This window comes from Xiphophorus couchianus, chromosome 8, assembly GCF_001444195.1.
Source record: "Xiphophorus couchianus chromosome 8, X_couchianus-1.0, whole genome shotgun sequence".
In the NCBI taxonomy this organism is placed as follows: Eukaryota; Metazoa; Chordata; class Actinopteri; order Cyprinodontiformes; family Poeciliidae; genus Xiphophorus; species Xiphophorus couchianus.
This window is the reverse complement of record NC_040235.1, coordinates 105545-124900: the sequence shown is the minus strand read 5'-3', so window position 1 is coordinate 124900 and position 19356 is coordinate 105545. Positions and strand designations below refer to the sequence as shown.

The 19356-nt window shown below is 37.0% G+C and overlaps 1 protein-coding gene across 6 annotated transcripts in view; it reads right to left on the bottom strand.

The window, feature by feature from the left end:
- The window catches only part of syk (spleen tyrosine kinase), a 59905-nt gene that overhangs the window by 11729 nt on the left and 28820 nt on the right, over positions 1-19356 (bottom strand). For 3 of the 6 annotated variants that reach the window (XM_028026367.1, XM_028026366.1, XM_028026365.1), the window contains 7 exons: positions 17923-18061; positions 11959-12040; positions 11776-11828; positions 11431-11490; positions 9824-9863; positions 9678-9737; positions 7933-8092 (listed from right to left, as the gene is read on the bottom strand). In XM_028026367.1, the coding sequence (XP_027882168.1) occupies positions 7933-8092; positions 9678-9737; positions 9824-9863; positions 11431-11490; positions 11776-11828; positions 11959-12040; positions 17923-18061 (594 nt within the window). The remainder of the gene's footprint in view (positions 1-7932; positions 8093-9677; positions 9738-9823; positions 9864-11430; positions 11491-11775; positions 11829-11958; positions 12041-17922; positions 18062-19356) is intronic. The other 3 variants (XM_028026370.1, XM_028026368.1, XM_028026371.1) reach the window with 3 other exon arrangements.

Here is a 19356-nt window from a genome sequence, read left to right as displayed (position 1 = left end):
GAAAGAGGCAGCAAGAGCATATCTAAGAAAAAATTAATCTGTGTTCATTGGGTTTATTGACGCCTCTAAGGCCTTTGATCGGGTCAGTCACTACACGTTATTTGATAAAATAAAACAGAGAGGTGTTCCAGATAATATATACATTTTAGTTTATTGGTATTCAAACCAGAAAATGCATATAAAATGGGGTAATAACATCTTTTGGTGCGAGTAACGGTGTGCGTCTTTCACCTGCCCTGTTTAACTTGTACATGGATGACCTGTCAAAAGAAATGAACCTCTGTAAAACTGGATGTATAATCGGTGATACTTTGGTCAATCACTTTATGTAAGCTGATGACCTGGCTGTCCTCTCACCCAGCAGTGATGGTTTTTAGCAGTTATTGAATATCTGCTCTGATTATGAGTTGATGTGCAGTATAATACTAAGAAAACAATTGTGCTAGTGTGTAGGACTAAAGCAGACAAACAATTTTCTTTCCTTTATTTTTTTCTGTCATGGCAAAAGTCAAATGTTTGTTCAAACACTAAATATCTGGGTAACTCCATCACAGACCAGCTCTGTGATGATGATGACATTTATCGGCAGTGTTTCATATTGTACGCCCAGTAACTGAAATTTCCTCCCTCATTTTCTGGGGAGGAAATTTCGTATGTGCACCGATAAGGTAAAAATAAGTTTGTTCAAAGCTTACTGTACATCATTGTATGCAGCTCCTTTGTGGTGTAAATGTAAAAAAGCTAGCATGGAGAAGCATAAGGTTGCTGATAATGACTCCCTGAGAATTCTGCTTAAAGGTTCAGCAGTGCAAGTGAGATGTTTTGTAATGAACATGTTAGAACATTTCAGGCACTCATGAGAAATTTGATATACAAGTTTATGTGTCATTTGTGCATCTCATTGAACAGTCTTATTGTAATGTTTTCACATCCTTCTGTCAGTGCGCTAAGATACCAGTCGGCTGTGTGGAAACGTTGGCATGTAAGTCTTATATACGATTTATCTTTATTTTGTATGTGTTGTTGTGTATCATGTCTTTGTGGACCACGAGTCTGTTGAAATAATGCTATTTTTATTATTATTATTATTATTATTATTATTATTATTATTACTATAACTGTGTGCTATCCCCCCCCCTACTCACCGTTCAAGTGGCATTGACACTTCTCATCTTCATGCCAGAAAGGTCCTGATATATCTTTAATCACAGCTTGGTCAATGTCCCCCTAGATGGTGCTTTCAAACTAAATGGTTTGGAAGACCCTAAATTTATTACATTTCTTGGTTATAACATTGACATATATTTTCAGACCAGTACAGATCAAACTAGTGCAAGTGTAAGATAGGAAGCATCTTACACTTGCACTTAAAGGTTTGGAGCTGGACATATATCAAAATGACAGCCCAGGAAACATAAAGAGCTTTTGCTGATGAGTTTTACAGAGAGCTTTCCACTAACTAAATTGCAGCAAATCTTCTTTGGTTGAAACAATCTTACTACGACCAAGGTGACAAAGCAGGCAAACTTCTTGCATGGAGAATTTTAAAATGCAATCAGACAAAGCAACAAACTTAATTAGATTAGAAGATGGAAATATGGAAATAATCCCAGTTACAATTTATTCCTCATTTAAATCATTCTATGAATCTCCTTATCAATCAGAATAGCCAGAAAATAAGCAGTTACAGACTGTGCCCATCTTCTCTATTTAAATCTAATTATTACTGAAGGGCAACATAATATACAGACTTCATAATCTGCACTCTTTTGGTTGAATGCAGTATTTATTTCCACTTTGGCTTTATGTTGTTTAGTTTTTATTCAAGTAATTTATTTTTATTTTTAAAACTAAAGAGACTGAGAATTCATTTTATTTTTGGTCATTTTGTTTATTTTGTTTATCAGCTCCAGTGTTTAGTGTTCTTTTGAAAATAAAGTGTATCTATCTTTGGCAGGAAATCGCATGCATATTACGTCATTTCCATTAAATCAGTGGAAAAAGGTCTTCAAACAATATTATTTTTTATCTCAATAATTTTTGAGACAATTAATCGCTCAGCAAAATTTGTTATCGTGACAGGCCTAGGTAACATTAACATTTGTGCAGTCAATATCACTGAGTTTACAAATTGCCTGTTGAAATAAAAACAAAAGTGTGGGGCGAGGCAGTGCTGTGCCTCACCTTTGGTGTTGCCTTGTCACATAAAGTGAATGAAGCAGGCTGTTGGTGCATGCTTATTGCTTATTGCTGTTTTCTTAATATCATCAATAAACTTGTTAAATTGCACATTCTGCATGTCTGTCTAATACATTTAATGAATGTGTGACACATTTAGTCTGATTAGCTATAAATGTGTAGTGAAAATATGGGTGAGGCAGAAAGTTCACTGATGGAGGCAGTGCTAAGCCCCATAAACAAAGAAGACAACAGAAGTTCTTCTTCTATGCAATAAAAAGATTGAAAACGATAAAAAATAATAAATAAAAAAACAGAGAAAATGCGGTTGGAATAGAAACATTCAAGACCACTCTAATCTTTGGCTGACAGATTTTTTTTAAATGAAAGGAAAATGAGATAGAAACACTTGAAGTGGTGTTTATCCATCTGGGGTGTGTTAAATTGTTAGGTGAGATGGTTTTGGTTGAACCATGAGCTGCAACTCAAAAAAATCTGCATATCAGCCATAGTGTCAAAAATATTTCAACCAATAAAATCTGCATCTATGCACAACATTGCACATTTTAAACCCTCGTTTGCAAAGGGTTCATACTTTTTTCTTTGTTTATAAAAAATATATATATTGTTTACAACAAGAAAAAGTAAAATTTTATTGAAAATAAACAATCATACTCAAATTATAAAATGTACTTTTTAGAGGTTCTTTTTTCAGATTAAAAGTATCTTATAATAACCTCTTAGAAAATACTTTATTTCACCCTACATTACAGTTTTTTGTTTCGTTCTGTACATTCTGATTTTAAATATTATGATTTAATTTCATGTAGACAGAGAATCATCACAATTAACAAAAATATATGCTTGAAACCAAATAGTTTGTGTGTATTTAATCTGTATAACATGTTAGTGAATTCGGAGACTGCAATAAAATATCTTTTCTGTAATATTTCATTATATATACACTATTTTGCCAAAAGTATTTAGTCACCCATCCAAATTATTGCAATTCCAATCACTTTCATGGCCACAGGTGTATAAAATGAAGCATCTAGTCATGCAGACTGTTTTTACAAACATTTGTGAAAGACTGGGTCGCTTTCAGGAGTTCAGTGAATTCCAGCGTGGAACTGTGATAGGATCCCACCTGTGCAACAAATCCAGTCTTGAAATTTCTTTTCTCCTAAATATTCCACAGTCAACTGTTGGCTGTATTATAAGAAACTGGAAGTGTTTGGGAACGACAGCAACTCAGCCATGAAGTGGTAGGCCACATAAACTGACAGAGCGGGGTCAGTGGATGTTGTGTGTCAACAACTTTCTGCAGAATCAATCACTATAGACCTCCAAACGTCAAGAACAGTGCACAGAGAGCTTCATGGAATGGGTTTCCATGGTAACCAGCTGCATCCAAACCATACATCACCAAGTGCAATGCAAAGTGTCAGATGCTGTGGTGTAAAACTACCACCACTGGACTCTAGAGAAGCGGAGGCACGTTTTCTGGAGCGACGAATTGCGCTTCTCTGTCTGGCAATCTGATTGACGAGTTTAGCGGTTGCCAGGACAACGGTACTTGTCTGACTGCATTGTGCCAATTGTAAAGAGTTTTGGATGGTGGATTATAGTGTGGGGTTGTTTTTTAGGAGCTGGGCTTATCCTCTTGGTTCCAGTGAAAGGAACTCTGAATGCTTCAGTATACCAAGACATTTTGGACAATTCCATGGTCCACACTTTGTGGGGACAGTTTGCAGCTGGCCAACATGACTGTGCACCAGTGCACAAAGCAATGTCCTTAAAGACATGGGTGGCAGAGTCTGGATTGGATGAACTTGACTGGCCTGCACAGAGTCCTGACTTCAATCCAATAAAAAACCTTTAGGATGAATTAGAGCAGAGACTGAGAACCAGGCCTTCTTGTCCAACATCAGTATGTGACCTGGCAAATGCGCTTCTGGAAGAATGGTCAAAAATCCCTATAAACACTCCTAAACCCTAAACCTTGTGGACAGCCTTCCCAGAAGATTTAAAGCTGTTTTAGCTGCAAAGGGAGGAGCGACGTCAAATTGAACCCTGTGGGTTAAGAATGGGATGGAATGGGACAGTGGCTGTGCCCACTAGCTTCCCAAGCTCATATGTGAGTCAAGGCAGGTGAGCGAACACTTTCGGCAATATAGTGTATAACAGTATTTATTAAAATGACTATTCTTAATAAATACAACTGTAGATTATTGTGATGGCCAAATCCATGGCCACACTCCTTTGTTGGTAATTCTTTTTATGCACAGTTTATTTTTTCATATAAACACAACAACACTCTAGTTTCAATAAAAACATTTATTAGTTGATTTGAATGCATTTGTTCTATTTGTTAGCGCGCACATTTAGTTAACATATGTATTTATATCAACTTAAAATTAATTTTGTTTGCTTAAGATTAATTCTGTTTGTTTTCCCACCGGTACTTACCTGCCTTGGAGTTACCAGACAAAGGATGGGGGCCAGGGCTCAGCAGGCTTACATGCTGATTGGACTGCACAACTAGTTCCTGCTGGCAGGGGGAATTTGTAGTTTCTTTGTTTAGATCAGTTTTGCATTTAAGTAAATTAGTATTTAAAGTTTACTATTTTTAATTTCCATCTTTAGGTCTTTAGTTTAGCCACACTTAGCTGTACTGTTATTTGTTTTTGTGTTATTTGTAATTGTATTCTGTTTAGTTACCCCTATTGTGTCTTAATTGGTCTGATCAGCCAGTATATAAACCCCTGTGTGTCATTTCTTTGTTAGGTCAGTTATGTTTGTTTGTTTGTTTACATTTTTGCCTGAGTTCAGTTTTGTTTCTTTGATCTCTTTTATGAGCTCAGTTTATCTTTTGTTATTTATAACAATGACAAAAGAAGATGACTCTCATTTTTGCATGAGGCGTCCGGGTGTTGAGTCTGGAGTTTGGCTGCGGTAGAGCTGATGACTTCAGAAGGAAGAAGATACCTTCACGGCCACTAAAGATCAAAGGAGAAGTGGTGGAGGATTACAAATACCTGGGAGTTATAATCGGCAACAGACTGGACTGGGCATCTAACACTGACGCTGTGTGCAAGAAGGGGATGAGCAGACTCTATTTTTAAGGAAGCTGAGATCCTTCAATGTTGCAAGATGTTGGAGACCTTTTATCACAGTGTTGTTGCCGGTGCCATCTTCTTTGCTGCTGTGTGTTGGGGAAGCAGCATCAGAGCCAGCGACTCTAATAGACTGGACAAAATCATCAGGAAAGCTGGCTCTGTACTGGGACTAAGGCTGGAGTCCCTGGAAACTGTGATGGAGAGGAGGACACTGAAGAAGGTTCTGTCTATTATGGACAATAAACAGCACCCTCCCCACCACATAGTGGACAGACAGCGGAGCACCTTCTCACATAGGCTGCTCCAGCTCCGCTGTCGTAAGGACAAATACAGGAAATCCTTCCTGCCACATGCCATCTCACTGTACAATAAAAGCTAAATCATTGTTCTGCACTAATCAGTCCAATTTTGCACAACTGCACTGTGGCACACTGCTGTACATATATTTACATATACATACTGTATCTGCATTTTTTGAATCTTTGCAAGGACTGCTCTAAGTTGCTTTTTATATTGACAGCATGTTATATTTTATTTTTATTTTTTATTATGTCTACAACTGCTACTCAGTGGTAGTTGTTGTTGTGTCTTGTCTCTATGCTGTAACTGCGAAGTAATTTCCCTGCTGGGATGAATAAAGTACTTCTATTCTATAATCTTTGGCTTAAAATAAAAAACCCTATTTTTCTAATATGTCCTGTGACTCCTCCTGTTTTTAACTTGGTCCATCACAATTATGTATAGACACAAATAACTGTATAATTTTGAGGTGAAAGCAAAACAGCTTAAAGGTAGTTCTCAAACGTAATTCTCAAAGGTTCAAATCTGATTCCTGATTGAACCTGATCAGGCCAAAAAAGAAGTCGCCACCAAAAAATGGTCACACTCTCTAATATTTTATTGGACCGCCTTTAGCTTTGATTACAGCCCACATTCGCTGTGTGATTGTTTCAATAAGCTTCTGCAGTGTCACAAGATTTATTTCCATCCAGTGTTGCATTAATCTTTCACCAAGATCTTGTATTGATGATGGGAGAGTCTGACCACTGCGCAAAGCCTTCTCCAGCACATCCCAAAGATTCTCAATGGGGTTAAGGTCTGGACTCTGTGGTGGCCAATCCATGTGTGAAAAAGATGTCTCATGCTCCCTGAACCACTCTTTCACAATGTGAGCCCCATGAATCCTGGCATTGTCATCTTGGAATATGCCCGTTCCATTTGGGAAGACAAAATCCATTGATGGAATAACCTGGTCATTCAGTATATTCAGGTAGTCAGCTGACCTCATTCTTTGGGCACACAATGTTGCTGAACCTAGACCTGACCAACTGCAGCAACCCCAGATCATAGCACTGCCCCCACAGGCTTGTACAGTAGGCACTAGGCATGATGGGTGCATCACTTCACCTGCCTCTCTTCTTACCCTGATGCGCCCATCACTCTGGAACAGGGTAAATCTGGACTCATCAGACCACATGACCCTCTTCCATTCCTCCAGAGTCCAATCTTTATGCTCCCTAGCAAACTGAAGCCTTTTTTTCTGGTTAGCCTTACTGATTAGAGGTTTTCTTACGGCTACACAGCTGTTCAATCCCAACCCTTTGAGTTCCCTTCGCTTTGTGCGTGTGGAAATGCTTTTGCGTTCACAATTAAACATTAAACACCTTTATTGTGGCGCACTGCAGCCACTGCAATTATTAAAAGTTAAACAAGCAACAAAAACTGAACTGATTCACCCTGTTTGTAAAATATGGCGATATTTATAACAATCATCAAACTACGGCTCCTACAGTATATTTAAAATAAAACGATTGGCCATTATAAGAGAAATTCACCCTTTTTTGCATCTTGATATAATTAACAGAAACCAAACTGTTTATAGATTTGTATCAAGGAGAATTTATGTATCAAACATCAGTTTTTTCAGCTTTTTTAAAATCATATTTAATAGATATATCTGATAATAAATGATGGCGCTACTACTATTTTTGTGACAGATTTCTGCTCGTTCTGCATTAGAATAGAATGGTTTTCTGGACACAAAGCATCACATAGCGACTAATAGGAGCTGTCCAATCCAGTAATACATATCAATTAGCAGCAGTATGAAAGATGTAAAAATAATTAACTATACTACATTGAGAAATTATTTTTAATCCTCAGTGCTACATGAAACTCATTTTGAAATAATGCAAGTCAAAAACAATATTTGCAACAAGTAAATTAAGTAATTAAGTTTTGTTCTTTTGTTTTTGAAAAATCCTTGCCCCCCTCTTGCCACCTCGTAAATATTTTTCTAGATCCGCCCCTGAATGTAATATTTCAATTATTGATTCTATGTTGCATGACTTTGTGTTTTTGTGATGTAAAGCACTTTGAAATGCAATGTTGCTGAAATGTGCTATAAATAAAATTCAATTGATTGATTGATTCAACTTTCATAAATTTGCCTTAGTTTTGTGACAAAATTGAGAGGGTTACCGTGATTTGGATCAAGGATGGGTTTTGTAAGATTTCCATGACTTTTCATTTCAGTGAATGATTCATGCTGACAAAGTGCTGACTGAACATTTTGTGGATCTGAAGGTTGTCATGGTTTTCTGAGTGCTGTTTGTATCAAAGTGCAGTGTCATACTTTCTCATCTTGTAGATTCCTTTCATGACAGTGCCAAAGTTTCCTGAGCCCAATTCTCCATCCTCCAGGAAAAGCTGGTTGCGATCCACGGTGGAGCTCCTCAGTTCATCAGGATCTGCATAAGGACTTTCATATACCTCTGTGTCCATCGGCATTGCCTCTGAAAATTCAAATGAAAACAGAGCTCTAAAAAAGCTAAAACAGCTCTCTAACACGTTAAAACAAGTCATATTTTTATATCTTTGATATGTGTCGTCTCATCCATTAGAGTAACTTCACATATTGAGAAAGTTTAAATTATTAATATCACAAATGTAAAATGTCACCTGTAAGTGTAGATTAAAAGGGAAATTATTCTTATGTGGGGAAGAACTGAACTATTAAACCCATATTTACCCCTTTCTTTTTACATTTATTCTAAGATAACCATAACCCTACAATAAATGTAGGGTTACATTGTAAGTCGGAAGCATAATATATAAATATTATGGGCAACATGTAAAAATTAATTTGCCTCTCAAATAATATGTCACTGTATTTATGGAGATGTGTAATTCTTTGCTGTATTACTAATGCTCACTATGAAGACTTCTAGTAAAATAGTTATAACTTAAAGAGACTTTAAAAAGCACAAGATGTCAAAATCAAACTAATATGTGATGTGTTATTTTGTTTGCAGTTCTGAAAAGACTGAACATTTTAAGAAAATGTATTATTTGTAAACATAACATCCAGGGTGGCAATTTACACATAAACCACCACTGGACCCAAAAATCCATGATGCCAATGTAGAAATAAAACATCTAACATGCTGCTTCAGCCTGAGGTGGCTCTCTACCAAACCCTCTTCTTACATGGACGAAACCTCCAGTGTTTAGTGTTCTGGGGTCTCATTTATAAAGGACTGCAGATCCATATTAAATACATATGCCCAAAAATGGTGTATGCCAAAAACAAATCCAGATGTATAAAACCATGCACATGCACACCAGCAAAAGATTTGCCTTTATAAATCACAGCTGTACCTCAAAGTTTGCATTCAAGGTCCCACCTCAGGCTCTTCCCTCTACATGCCCACATTTAACCGTAAATACAAAACACCTAATTAATGTCAGTGTGTTTATTTAAATGACCAGATCATCTTATTTAATGATTAACAATGGTAACCATGGGAAACACAAGGGAAAAAAAACACAATTTCACCAAGGCAGAAAGTGATTTGAATGAGGTGAAGATTGAAAAACTATAACTTCTGGTTGTCACAGTAACATGAACTAAAGCCACCAGCATTTTAGGAGGCCAACAGTATGATCCACAGTTGAATGTGCATGATCTGTTTTATTATTTAAGTGTCTTGGCCAAGGACCCAACAATGGAGGCAGACAGAACAGATATTGAACTGACAAACCACCAATTGCAGAACAAACTCCTACCACCATCGCCACAATTGTTCCATATTGGATATATGACATGTTTTGAAGCTTTGGTAGTATTTATACTTTGGCTTTAAACCTCAAACAAAGCAGAGGGCTTTCCACCTTAGACTAGAACATCTAAAAAACTAACTGTTTAGTTAGTCTCAACTTGACCTCCTGTAATAATGCAACAACTTTTTTCTTTCACCTTGACAGTATTGCCAGAGTTGGAAATGTCCTATTCCCAAAACTACCTCATTCATTTCTTACTTTGATGAAAAGGAATTGTAACAGTAAAAATTCCCATAAATGTTCTGCTCGAGAGCTTACCTTTGGACCTAAACATTCTGTTTGAGGTTTCTTCATGTACAGGGGAAGAGTTCCTTTCCACTGTCACCATATAAACATGTATATTTGTGAATTGGCACTGCATAGATACACTGAATTTAATTCAACTGAGCATTTCCGGAGCTTACCAGTTTCATAGGGATTAGGGCCGACGGGTGGTCTAGTATTCTGTTTATGAAGATAGAAAGAGAATAGAATGTGGAAATAAGCAACTTCTCAAAGTGCTTGATTGAAAACAAATCTGTAAAAAGAAGTAGGCATATTTTGCAAGAAGTTTTGAATGGAAATATTGTGAGCATTATCAAAGGCGGAACAAATCAGAGTCAGGCTGCAGGTGGTGCTAATAACCGGGCTCTTAATACCCAAATAATAAAGCTCATGATAACATCATTTTATAACATACATACATGCCAGCAACAGCAGGACTTCCAAGCTTCCACACCATGGAGAGCCTCTATGTCATTTTGAAATCCGTCAAACAAATATGAAGAATAACAAATCAAGAGAACAACAAAACCATCAGTCTACATGGTCACTAATGATGAAACAACACAAATCCAAAGTAGCTCAGCACCACGAATAATGATCAGATAATTTTGACATCCACTTTGGAGCCTGGAGCAGCTAGCAACTGCTGAAGCTTGGTTTATGGATGATGCATTGGATAGGATGAGTGGCAGTGCACGGCGTCCCCACCCCCACCTTTGCCTCGCTGGTTGTCGCAGCGCCTGGTGCAGCTCTGGATTTTTGTATCTCTATGCACATACCGCGTGCCACCATTCACACCCAATCTGGACTATTTGGAAGGTGCTTTTGCAGGAAGCTCCAACGTACGCCTTAGCTAGACACCATACCGCTCTCTTGGCTTGCATGTGTTCAACGCAGATTTTCAAAAGCGTGTCAGTCCCTGACATTACCGCTGTATCACCAAGAGAGAAAAAAGAGCATACAAGCTGGCAGCAGGGCCACTACAATTTTCAATCATCAAAAGTCTATATCTAACTCACACATTATGATTGCTATCTGTAACTAGCCCAGCTCTTTGGATGTGCTGGCAGGCCTGAATTGCTGCCAACAAAAAAGTCCAGCTCATCTGCAGAGATTAACAAAATGTGCATCCAGCTTTTGTAATTTGGCTTCTCTTTTTTCCTTTCCTTTCGCTTTGCCGTTCCACTTTTATGCTTAAATTAAAGTGCCACTCACGTTAACTTAGTCCGTATAAAAAAAAAGCTCCATCTAGTCTCCAGTCTGTTGCCAAGCGACTGATGATGACATTGGTGGACGGTTGGTGACAAGAAATACACCTGGAACCGCTTGTGAATTTCTGTGTCATAAAATTAAGAGTGAAAATAAAGCACCACCACATTTTATTCAATATTTTATACTCACTACATCACCAAAATCAGTCGGTCTTGCAAATGTTTAGGAACCATGACTTAAACCTGACTGAGAAACCTATATAACCTCTACAGTGACTCCCTCAGGGGTGTGTCCTGCCCTCCCAGCCCCCCCTGAAGCTCCACCCCTGAGGAATTTAGGTACCTGTTTTACTATTTACATCTTTACTATATCCTAATGGTAAAACCCATCCGCATGGGTGAACATGCAAAGACCAGTTGACATGCAGGTATATTTTTTTTCTCAAAAATGTTCAGTTACATCTATCAATCAGACTAAGGCAGATATCTTGAAATTGTGGCAGTAAGAGCACTGATGCTTGTTGAAGCTTGTTTACCTTAGTTCCAGGTATGGGAAGTTTACTAATTATGGTGCGAATACCAGCTGCTGCAGTTTTCTAGGAATGAAAGATGTCGAAAAAGTTTTTGTAAAAGATACTGTAGTCTTTTCATAGTCATTCAAGTCAAAGAACTTGTGATCACTCCAGAGTGTTGATGATTGCTGATGACCCAAATTCTTAAAATAGTTTATTTACTAAACCTGCTTTAAGGTGATAAAAACTTAAAACAAGTAATGAGACCTGAAAGAGTGTGGATTTACTTTGATCCTTTCTGGAAATTTGGGCTATAAAGACATTTGTATCAAATGTGCTTATCCAATAACTTATTCATGAGTAACTTACCTTTGTAATTAAAATAGGATGGTTCCATGGAGGTACTGGTCGTCCTATTAGCACTGTGAACAAATAATTTGAAACATGAGGATCAATCTGGATTAGACCAGGATCTGGTAATAAAATCAGCTTTTAAACTTAAGTGCAAGAGACTCATCTTGACAGATTTTGACCAGATGTGTCTGTCTTTACCAGTTTCACCATCAGGTCTTGGACATGGTTCTGTGAGTACTCGTAACAAGCCATCTGGTTTGTAGGAGTAATGCTCCACCAACTGTCATATGAAGAGAAATAGTTTAAAATGTTTTAGAACTGAAAGTAATCACTAAGACAGTGTAGTCTTAATAGAAAGAATGAATATAAATAATAGCCACATAGCAGCATCATAAAAATAAAGTTTATACTATTTTTACCATATCTTGAAAAAAATTAAGTTTGAGCTATCATTACCCAACTCCAAGACAATAACTAAAGCAATAAAAATAAAATAATTTTACATAAATTACAGCATTAATTAAAGTTAACTATTTACCATTAATTAAAACAACAAATGCCAGCGAAACAATTTATGTGATTCTAAATAATTTCAGCTTTAGACCTATTTCTACTTTTAACAAAATCATGGGAGTTACATATTATATCAAATGGATCATATGTAGCACATATCTGAAGGGGTTTTTAAAACCAAAAAAATAGCGCCTCCCACTGGCATAGATCTTAATTGTGACATATGTCACATTGGGCATATATGGTAACATTTTTGGTTTTCCTTCCATATTAGGAAATTAATTCCCTAAGATTCTTTTTTCTTTGCTTATTAACACAAAATAAACTTTTTATTTGCAACTTCCTAACATGTATGATATTTTTCTGGACAAAATATTTTCATCCTCAGTTTTACAACCTTCAAAGTGTCAGGTCTCTGGGTTTTTGATCTTATTGGGGCCTGCCATGCAAAGCAATGGCAGGAACCTATTGCTATTCTCCCAATATTTTTCATCCGTAACCGTTAATGCGGCTCATACCGCTGCATGCACACCTACAAATGAGGTATCAAAACGTGCAGAAAATTCACGCCATTGGAGCTATTACTTTTGGTGGGATTTGGGCTTAACGTGGCGACACAATTCGCAAAAAACTACGAAAAAAACCCCATTATAAGTCAATGGGAAAAATCCTAGAAATACCCTATTTTTGAGGATTTTCTGTGTCGTCACGAATTCACGTAGAAATGCCATTCAAATTTCATTTTGTAGATACGTCTGTGATCTCTTCGGAAGTGAAGACGGCTCGTCGATACCAGTTACGGTTTGTCCACAATTTGTCTCTAAGCGACCCAAAGTTTCTCATTTTTCCGAAAATTAGAGTGAGAGCCAGGGCCTTTAGATCTCGGCTAGAGTGAGAAATGAAGAGATTTTTTGAGCCCAAAATAATTTTGAAATCGCCATCACGCCCACAAATATCGCACGATTGGTATCAAAATCGGCCCTCACATTGATACACATGTCTGCTCCGGTAAAATGTTTTCGAAATTTATCTAGACCGTACGGTTTTCTGTCACGGTGCTTCAGAGCAAAGTCATGCGACAGGATTTTCTGAGGCTCTCAGGCTCTTTCACTAACAGTTCACACCTTGGTGAGAAACTTATTTAACATAGCAACGGAACTCAAGAGGCTATTGGCTGGTGGTTAGGACTACAAATACGCATCACTGTAGTTCTAACTATAGTGGAACGCTCAGTTGAAACAGATCAGGACTGAACTGGCCTTTACAACTACTTCCTGCTATGGGCCGTATATAACTGATTTAACTCAGTAACTGTTACACATGGGATTAGTTTGGAACTTTAAAATTAAGCATACTGAAAATTTCAAAATAAAAGCCTTGAATATTTTTACATCATGTAATTGCTCTTTTTGGCTTTATTTGACTTTTTCATCCAAAGCACTGTTACACATGGTATTAGTTTGGCCCTTTGAAATGAAGCATACTGAAAATTTCAAAATAAAAGCCTTGAGAATTTTTACATCATGTAATTGCTCTTTTTGGCTTTATTTGACTTTTTCATCCAAAGCACTGATAAACATAGGATTAGTTTGGCGCTTTGAAATGAAGCTTAACAAACATTTCAATATAAAAGCCTTTAATATTTTTACATCAACTACTTATGTTTTGAGCATTATATAACTATTACGGGTTAGGGGCTAACCCTAACCCTAGCATTATATAACAAGGACTATTACGCATGGGATTAGTTTGGCCCTTTGAAATGAAGTTTAACAAAACTTCCAAAATAAAAGCCTTGACAAAATTTTAAATCATACTGAATGGTGCACGTCCACCTCACTTAACGTTCTTGTGATTCTCCACATGCTATTGATTACATCGCGGCGTTCTTTAGCGTCGATGCCAATTTGTAGCATGACAACGCCGGGCCCAAACCGACGGGCACGCCTTGGCAGGCCCCGGCTAAATTTCTTCCGAAATTTTCTAGTTTATCATTATGTCTTAGCTCTCTTTAGGTTAGCCCTTCATGGTCCTTTTGATTTTATTATTTGAGGTTATTTAGTGTTCTTAGAATTGTCTTGTTATTGCCTTCCTTATTTTCAATCCTTTATAGTGTTTCTAGTTAGGCTTATTCTTTAGTTACTCTTGGTTCTGTTATTCTTGTATGTCTGATTCTATGTCAAGCTTTGTTTAGTGATTATAGTTAGATTATTTTTATTTTATCCTTCTAGTTTTTCCTTATTTCAGCCTCCCTGTAGAGTAATGTTTATTTCTTAGTTATTTCATCACCCTAGGTTCAGTTATTCGTACATGTCTGAGTTTAGGTTTACATTTCTTTAGTGGTTCCAGTTAAGTATTTATTCCTTCTAGCTTTCCCTGGTTGTGTTTCTAGTTTTCTTATTTTGTCACTTTTGCTTTAGTTGGTCTTTTTGTTTGAATCTATGTCCATCTTTCTTTAACCATTCTAGTTGGGTTATTTCTTTGTTTAGATCTTCTAGCTACTCTATCTCTATGTTCCTTAGTTCTTATTGTTGTTAGATCGACCTTGTTTCTGTTTAAGTTTTTCCCTAATGTCTTTTTCTCTTCTAGTTTATTAGTTTCTTTAGTATTAGAAGTATTTTCAGTTCTTGGGTGTCTCCTCCCTGTTTTTCCCCAGTATATCTTCCCTGTGCCACCTTCTCCCCACCCCTCAGCTAGCTGCTGTACCAACTACTCACACCTGCAATCAATCATCTCATCTAGTTAGGTCCATGTCCCAGTATTTAAGCTCCTCTATTCCAGTCACAACTCGCCAGTCCCTCTCGTCACCCAGCTCATCACCATGTCTGTTACTTCCCTTATGCTCCTGGAATCTCCCCATGTCTCAGTCTTGGATTTTCTTTGGATTATGTTTTGTGTTCCCTTGGATGTAGTGATGGGCAGATGAGGCCTCACTGGGTGTGTGGCACATTTCCCAAACTGTGTCGACACTGTGCTGAGACTGTGTTGCTTTGTCACTTACAGTGACATCTTCTGGAGTTAGAAAGTCATTGCAGGCAAATTCAATAAAGAAGGGAGTGTTAACTGGTTCCTCCCCCTCATGCCTGGCACGTTGATGCCTCAGCATTGTGGAATTGCTCTGGTTACAGTAAGACAAAACTTGGGAGCAAATCCTACATTTTTCACCTACAATATAAATAAAAGCTAATCCATGTAAACTAACTCAAATATCCCATGGAAAGAAATTTGAATATTCTGAAAGAAAAATTATCAAAAGTGGAAATGAGAAAGGAACCATTATTTTCCATTATAAGATCAAAATGATCCCACACGGATGAAAACTTTCTCTTCCTTGGTTGATCAATGCCGGTATTCAAATATGAGCCAAAAACCAACGCAAAGCAAAGAACACAAAGTATCTCCATCCAACAAAACCCACAAATGTGTCAACACAGTTTCTCCTTTATCAATATAATGTGACTCAGTCACATCCAAACGACACAGGAACTGTATCAGTCACGTGGTTTTCCTTAAAGTGATACATGCACCGCCACAGGTTTCATCTTGTTTACCGGAGCATGTGCAGAGGTTTCGGTGTCGTCTGGCCCATCACTACTTGGAGGTTCATTTTTGTAAGTTGAATTCTGATTTTGTTCATTAAATATTCAAACTGGAATATATTTTTACCTATTGCTTTTGGGTCCCCCACACCACATTATGACAAAGTGTTTTCTACAGAGTGTTTCTACAAAGTAGTTCCATCACTCAGTGAATGTGAGTTCAAATGGAGCTCTGTATAAGAAGTTAACAGCAAAAACTTTGTAACTGTGGTTAAATTCAAAAGGTTTATAAAGCTCTACCACAACATCACCTTCAATCCCAAGTGAGATGTTCTTCCAAATCCACCATAATAAACATAAAAATCATGGAGAAGTCCATACGATAAGTAACAGGACCAGATTTCTAATGTCCAACAGTTGGGATAGCCCTTCCCATACTGCCATATTGAGTTGAGTGTGTCCCTAATGAACACCATTTACTCATCAAAGTGGAGGTGCCTAGATGCCTTGATGTGCTAGGCATCTAGGCATCATTTTTGCTAATCATATCAAGCCAAGAATGGATTCTCCAATACTTATCCTTAACTTGTCTATTTAACAAATCTAAACCATCAATGAAATGTAGGGATACCAGTAAAATCTGAAATCTAATTTGTTAATCTTATTTCTTCCATTCTTGGCCAATTCCATCATTTTGCAATATTCTAAATCTCCTGACATTTGGCAAAAACCGATATGCAGGTAGACGCTAGTCAGTACCTACTGTATATTTGTACAACTTTGGTATTAAAATTTCTGAGTGTTAGATTTTTGTACACTATAAATTTGCATGTTCCTTCAATCAACTGTAGCATTTATTGTGAGTTAAATATTCTGAAATCTCCAACTGGAATAGGATCTCATCAGGAGATTTGAGGTGCTGTCTTTTCTATGTGCATCCATAGGTTTAAAAAAAAATTATTTCTCCAAGGAAAATGTTGTCCTTTGATGGTTGGCTTTTGCTTCCCAGGGGTGACTTGGCCTGATTGGGTTCTGTATCTAAATCACTTGGAATCACATATATATGAATTGCCAGACCCTCTTGGTTCCTCTTTCATCAATTTTTTGTTGGGGTATTTGGGATGTACATCTCAGCTACTTTCACATCTCTCAAACTCGCGGTCCTGTCCAGTGATAACTTCTAATGCCTCTTGAACACCATATTGTTAATATTTTTGCATTTTACAAAAAAGCAAATGACAGTAAAATGGTGTATAAATGGAGAAAGTGACTTGACTAAAGATATTGTAAAGTTTCATCAAATATTTGAGTAATTTCATAAGTTTTCATGCTTACATTTTTTGAAATATGACTTAATGAAAGATGGAGACTATATTACTAAAATAACTGAATGAGCTAAATTGACTAAGCAGATGATTAGTAATCATCTTATTGTGACACATGTGTGCCACAAGGAATTTTTTTTTTTACAATTTGGAGTTTAATGCCCAATGTGAAATAGGTTGACACCTGTTTCAGCAATAATTGACAGATCTATTCTATATCAAATAGTTTTAGAAATGCTGTCCAACCATTTCATATGTGAGAAAAGATGCTGAACCTGTGGAAACTCACTGTTGTTAAGAGAAAACAAAGTTTCTCAAATCAGCTTCCTGGCCACTTTAGCTGCCCAGGTGCACTGATACTTTGAAAATGGTGCCTTCATTACCCAGAATCCCTCCCTAGTCACATGACTGAATCAGGATGTTCAGTAGATGTCTCTTGAGGACTTTATGAGATAAAATTCAACATTCAACTTTAAAAATAAACTTTTCTCAGTGTACAAAGGGGCGGTGACACCGGTGTCATCATGGGTCCTTATGGGTTAAAATTAACTATTTACCATTAATTAAAACAACAAATGCCAGCGAAACAATTTATGTGATTCTAAATCATTTTAGCTCTAGAAAAGTCGTTACATTCTTGGACTGTAAGAATTAATATGTCACAAAAGCTACATCACCTACTAAGCTAATAGTGCTGGCCATCATAATGATATCGGTAATTTAATAGAATCTAATGGTCTTCCAAGTAACACAGAATGTAAAAAAAAAACCAAAAAGCTGGTAACCTGCCACAAGGTGTCAAATTTCTTTCCGTCAGGGATGGAGAGCTTGCCGGTCCTGTCTTTGTCAATGCGATAATGCATCACTTGGCCTTCATGCAGTAAACATAAGGCATATGATCCATTTTGATCTCTCTGTCGAATTCTACACGTGTAAGCAGAAGAAACAAAGGAGACAATGTAGCATTAAACATTTGTATGCTATTGTTTCATGTTATTTTGTCAGGTTGAATCTATTTTGTTACAGGAAGATAAGAGAAAGTATCAATTTATTAACCACAGGGACTTTATTTGTTAAAATTAGGAGCTTAATGTCCTGCTGAATACAAGTTAAAAACAATACAGTTTAATATCAAACACACAAAAATAAATGATAATCTGTCAAAATGTAATATTTTGCGACAAACATATTGCACATAGATTCCGTTTTATTATTCTAAACCAGGGGTTTAGTCCAGTCCTGGAGAGCTACCGTCCTGCAACTTCTAGATGCTTCCTTACTCCAACAGACCAGGATCAAGTGGCTGAATTCCCTCAGTGAATTCATTTCATTCTGGTGTACTGGAGAAGGAAAGCATCTGAAAGTTGCAGGATGGTAGCTCAGAAAACTGGACTTGAGGCAAACTAATGTCTCAGAATAATGTTCCTTTAAGAACTGGACAATAATCAGAATACCTTGCTATTTACATGTACTTTTGAACTAATTTATTAGTAATTACATACAATTTATTGAGTAGTATTAACAATTAACTGAATCATTAATAGTCAATAATTCCATTTATTTATTTATTTGGATTACTATTCAAGTTAGTTAAAAAGTTCAGTACAAATCCTTCATTTTCTAATTCTTTTTTTTACTTTAGTTTTAACAGTATTTAGCCCCACCTGTTACCACACAGCATGTGAACTGTGAAAAGTGACAGCTGTGACTTGATAAAGCTATTTTCATAGCTCAGGAAGTCAAAAGGAACCAGCTAAGACATCACAACATAAATAGAAACCAGGAACTAAGCAGTAACTCAAATAAACGTCCAGTGTTATGCTGAGACAAGTAGTGTTCCCAAAATTACATTTTTTTAAATTTCTTTTTTCCTTCCATTTTTTTCTCCGAAGAGTTTTTGCGGCACTAGTGGCTCGTATTTTTTGTACAGTAGGCAGACAGGAAGGAGGGAAGACATGCGGTAAAGGTCATCAGGACCGGGAGTCGAACCCGCGACGTCCGCGTCGAGGACTAAGGCCTCCAAATGTGGGGCATGCTAACCCACTGCGCCACCACAGCACGCCCCCCAAAATTACATTTAAAGTGCACAGGAAAGACAGACCATTGTGTAATTTTGTTGTGTAACATACATAACTGTAATTTATGTTGCTAAATTTATGTAACAAGCTACTTCTTGAATATTTAAAGTTATATTTTCAAAATATACTTGCCATAGACAC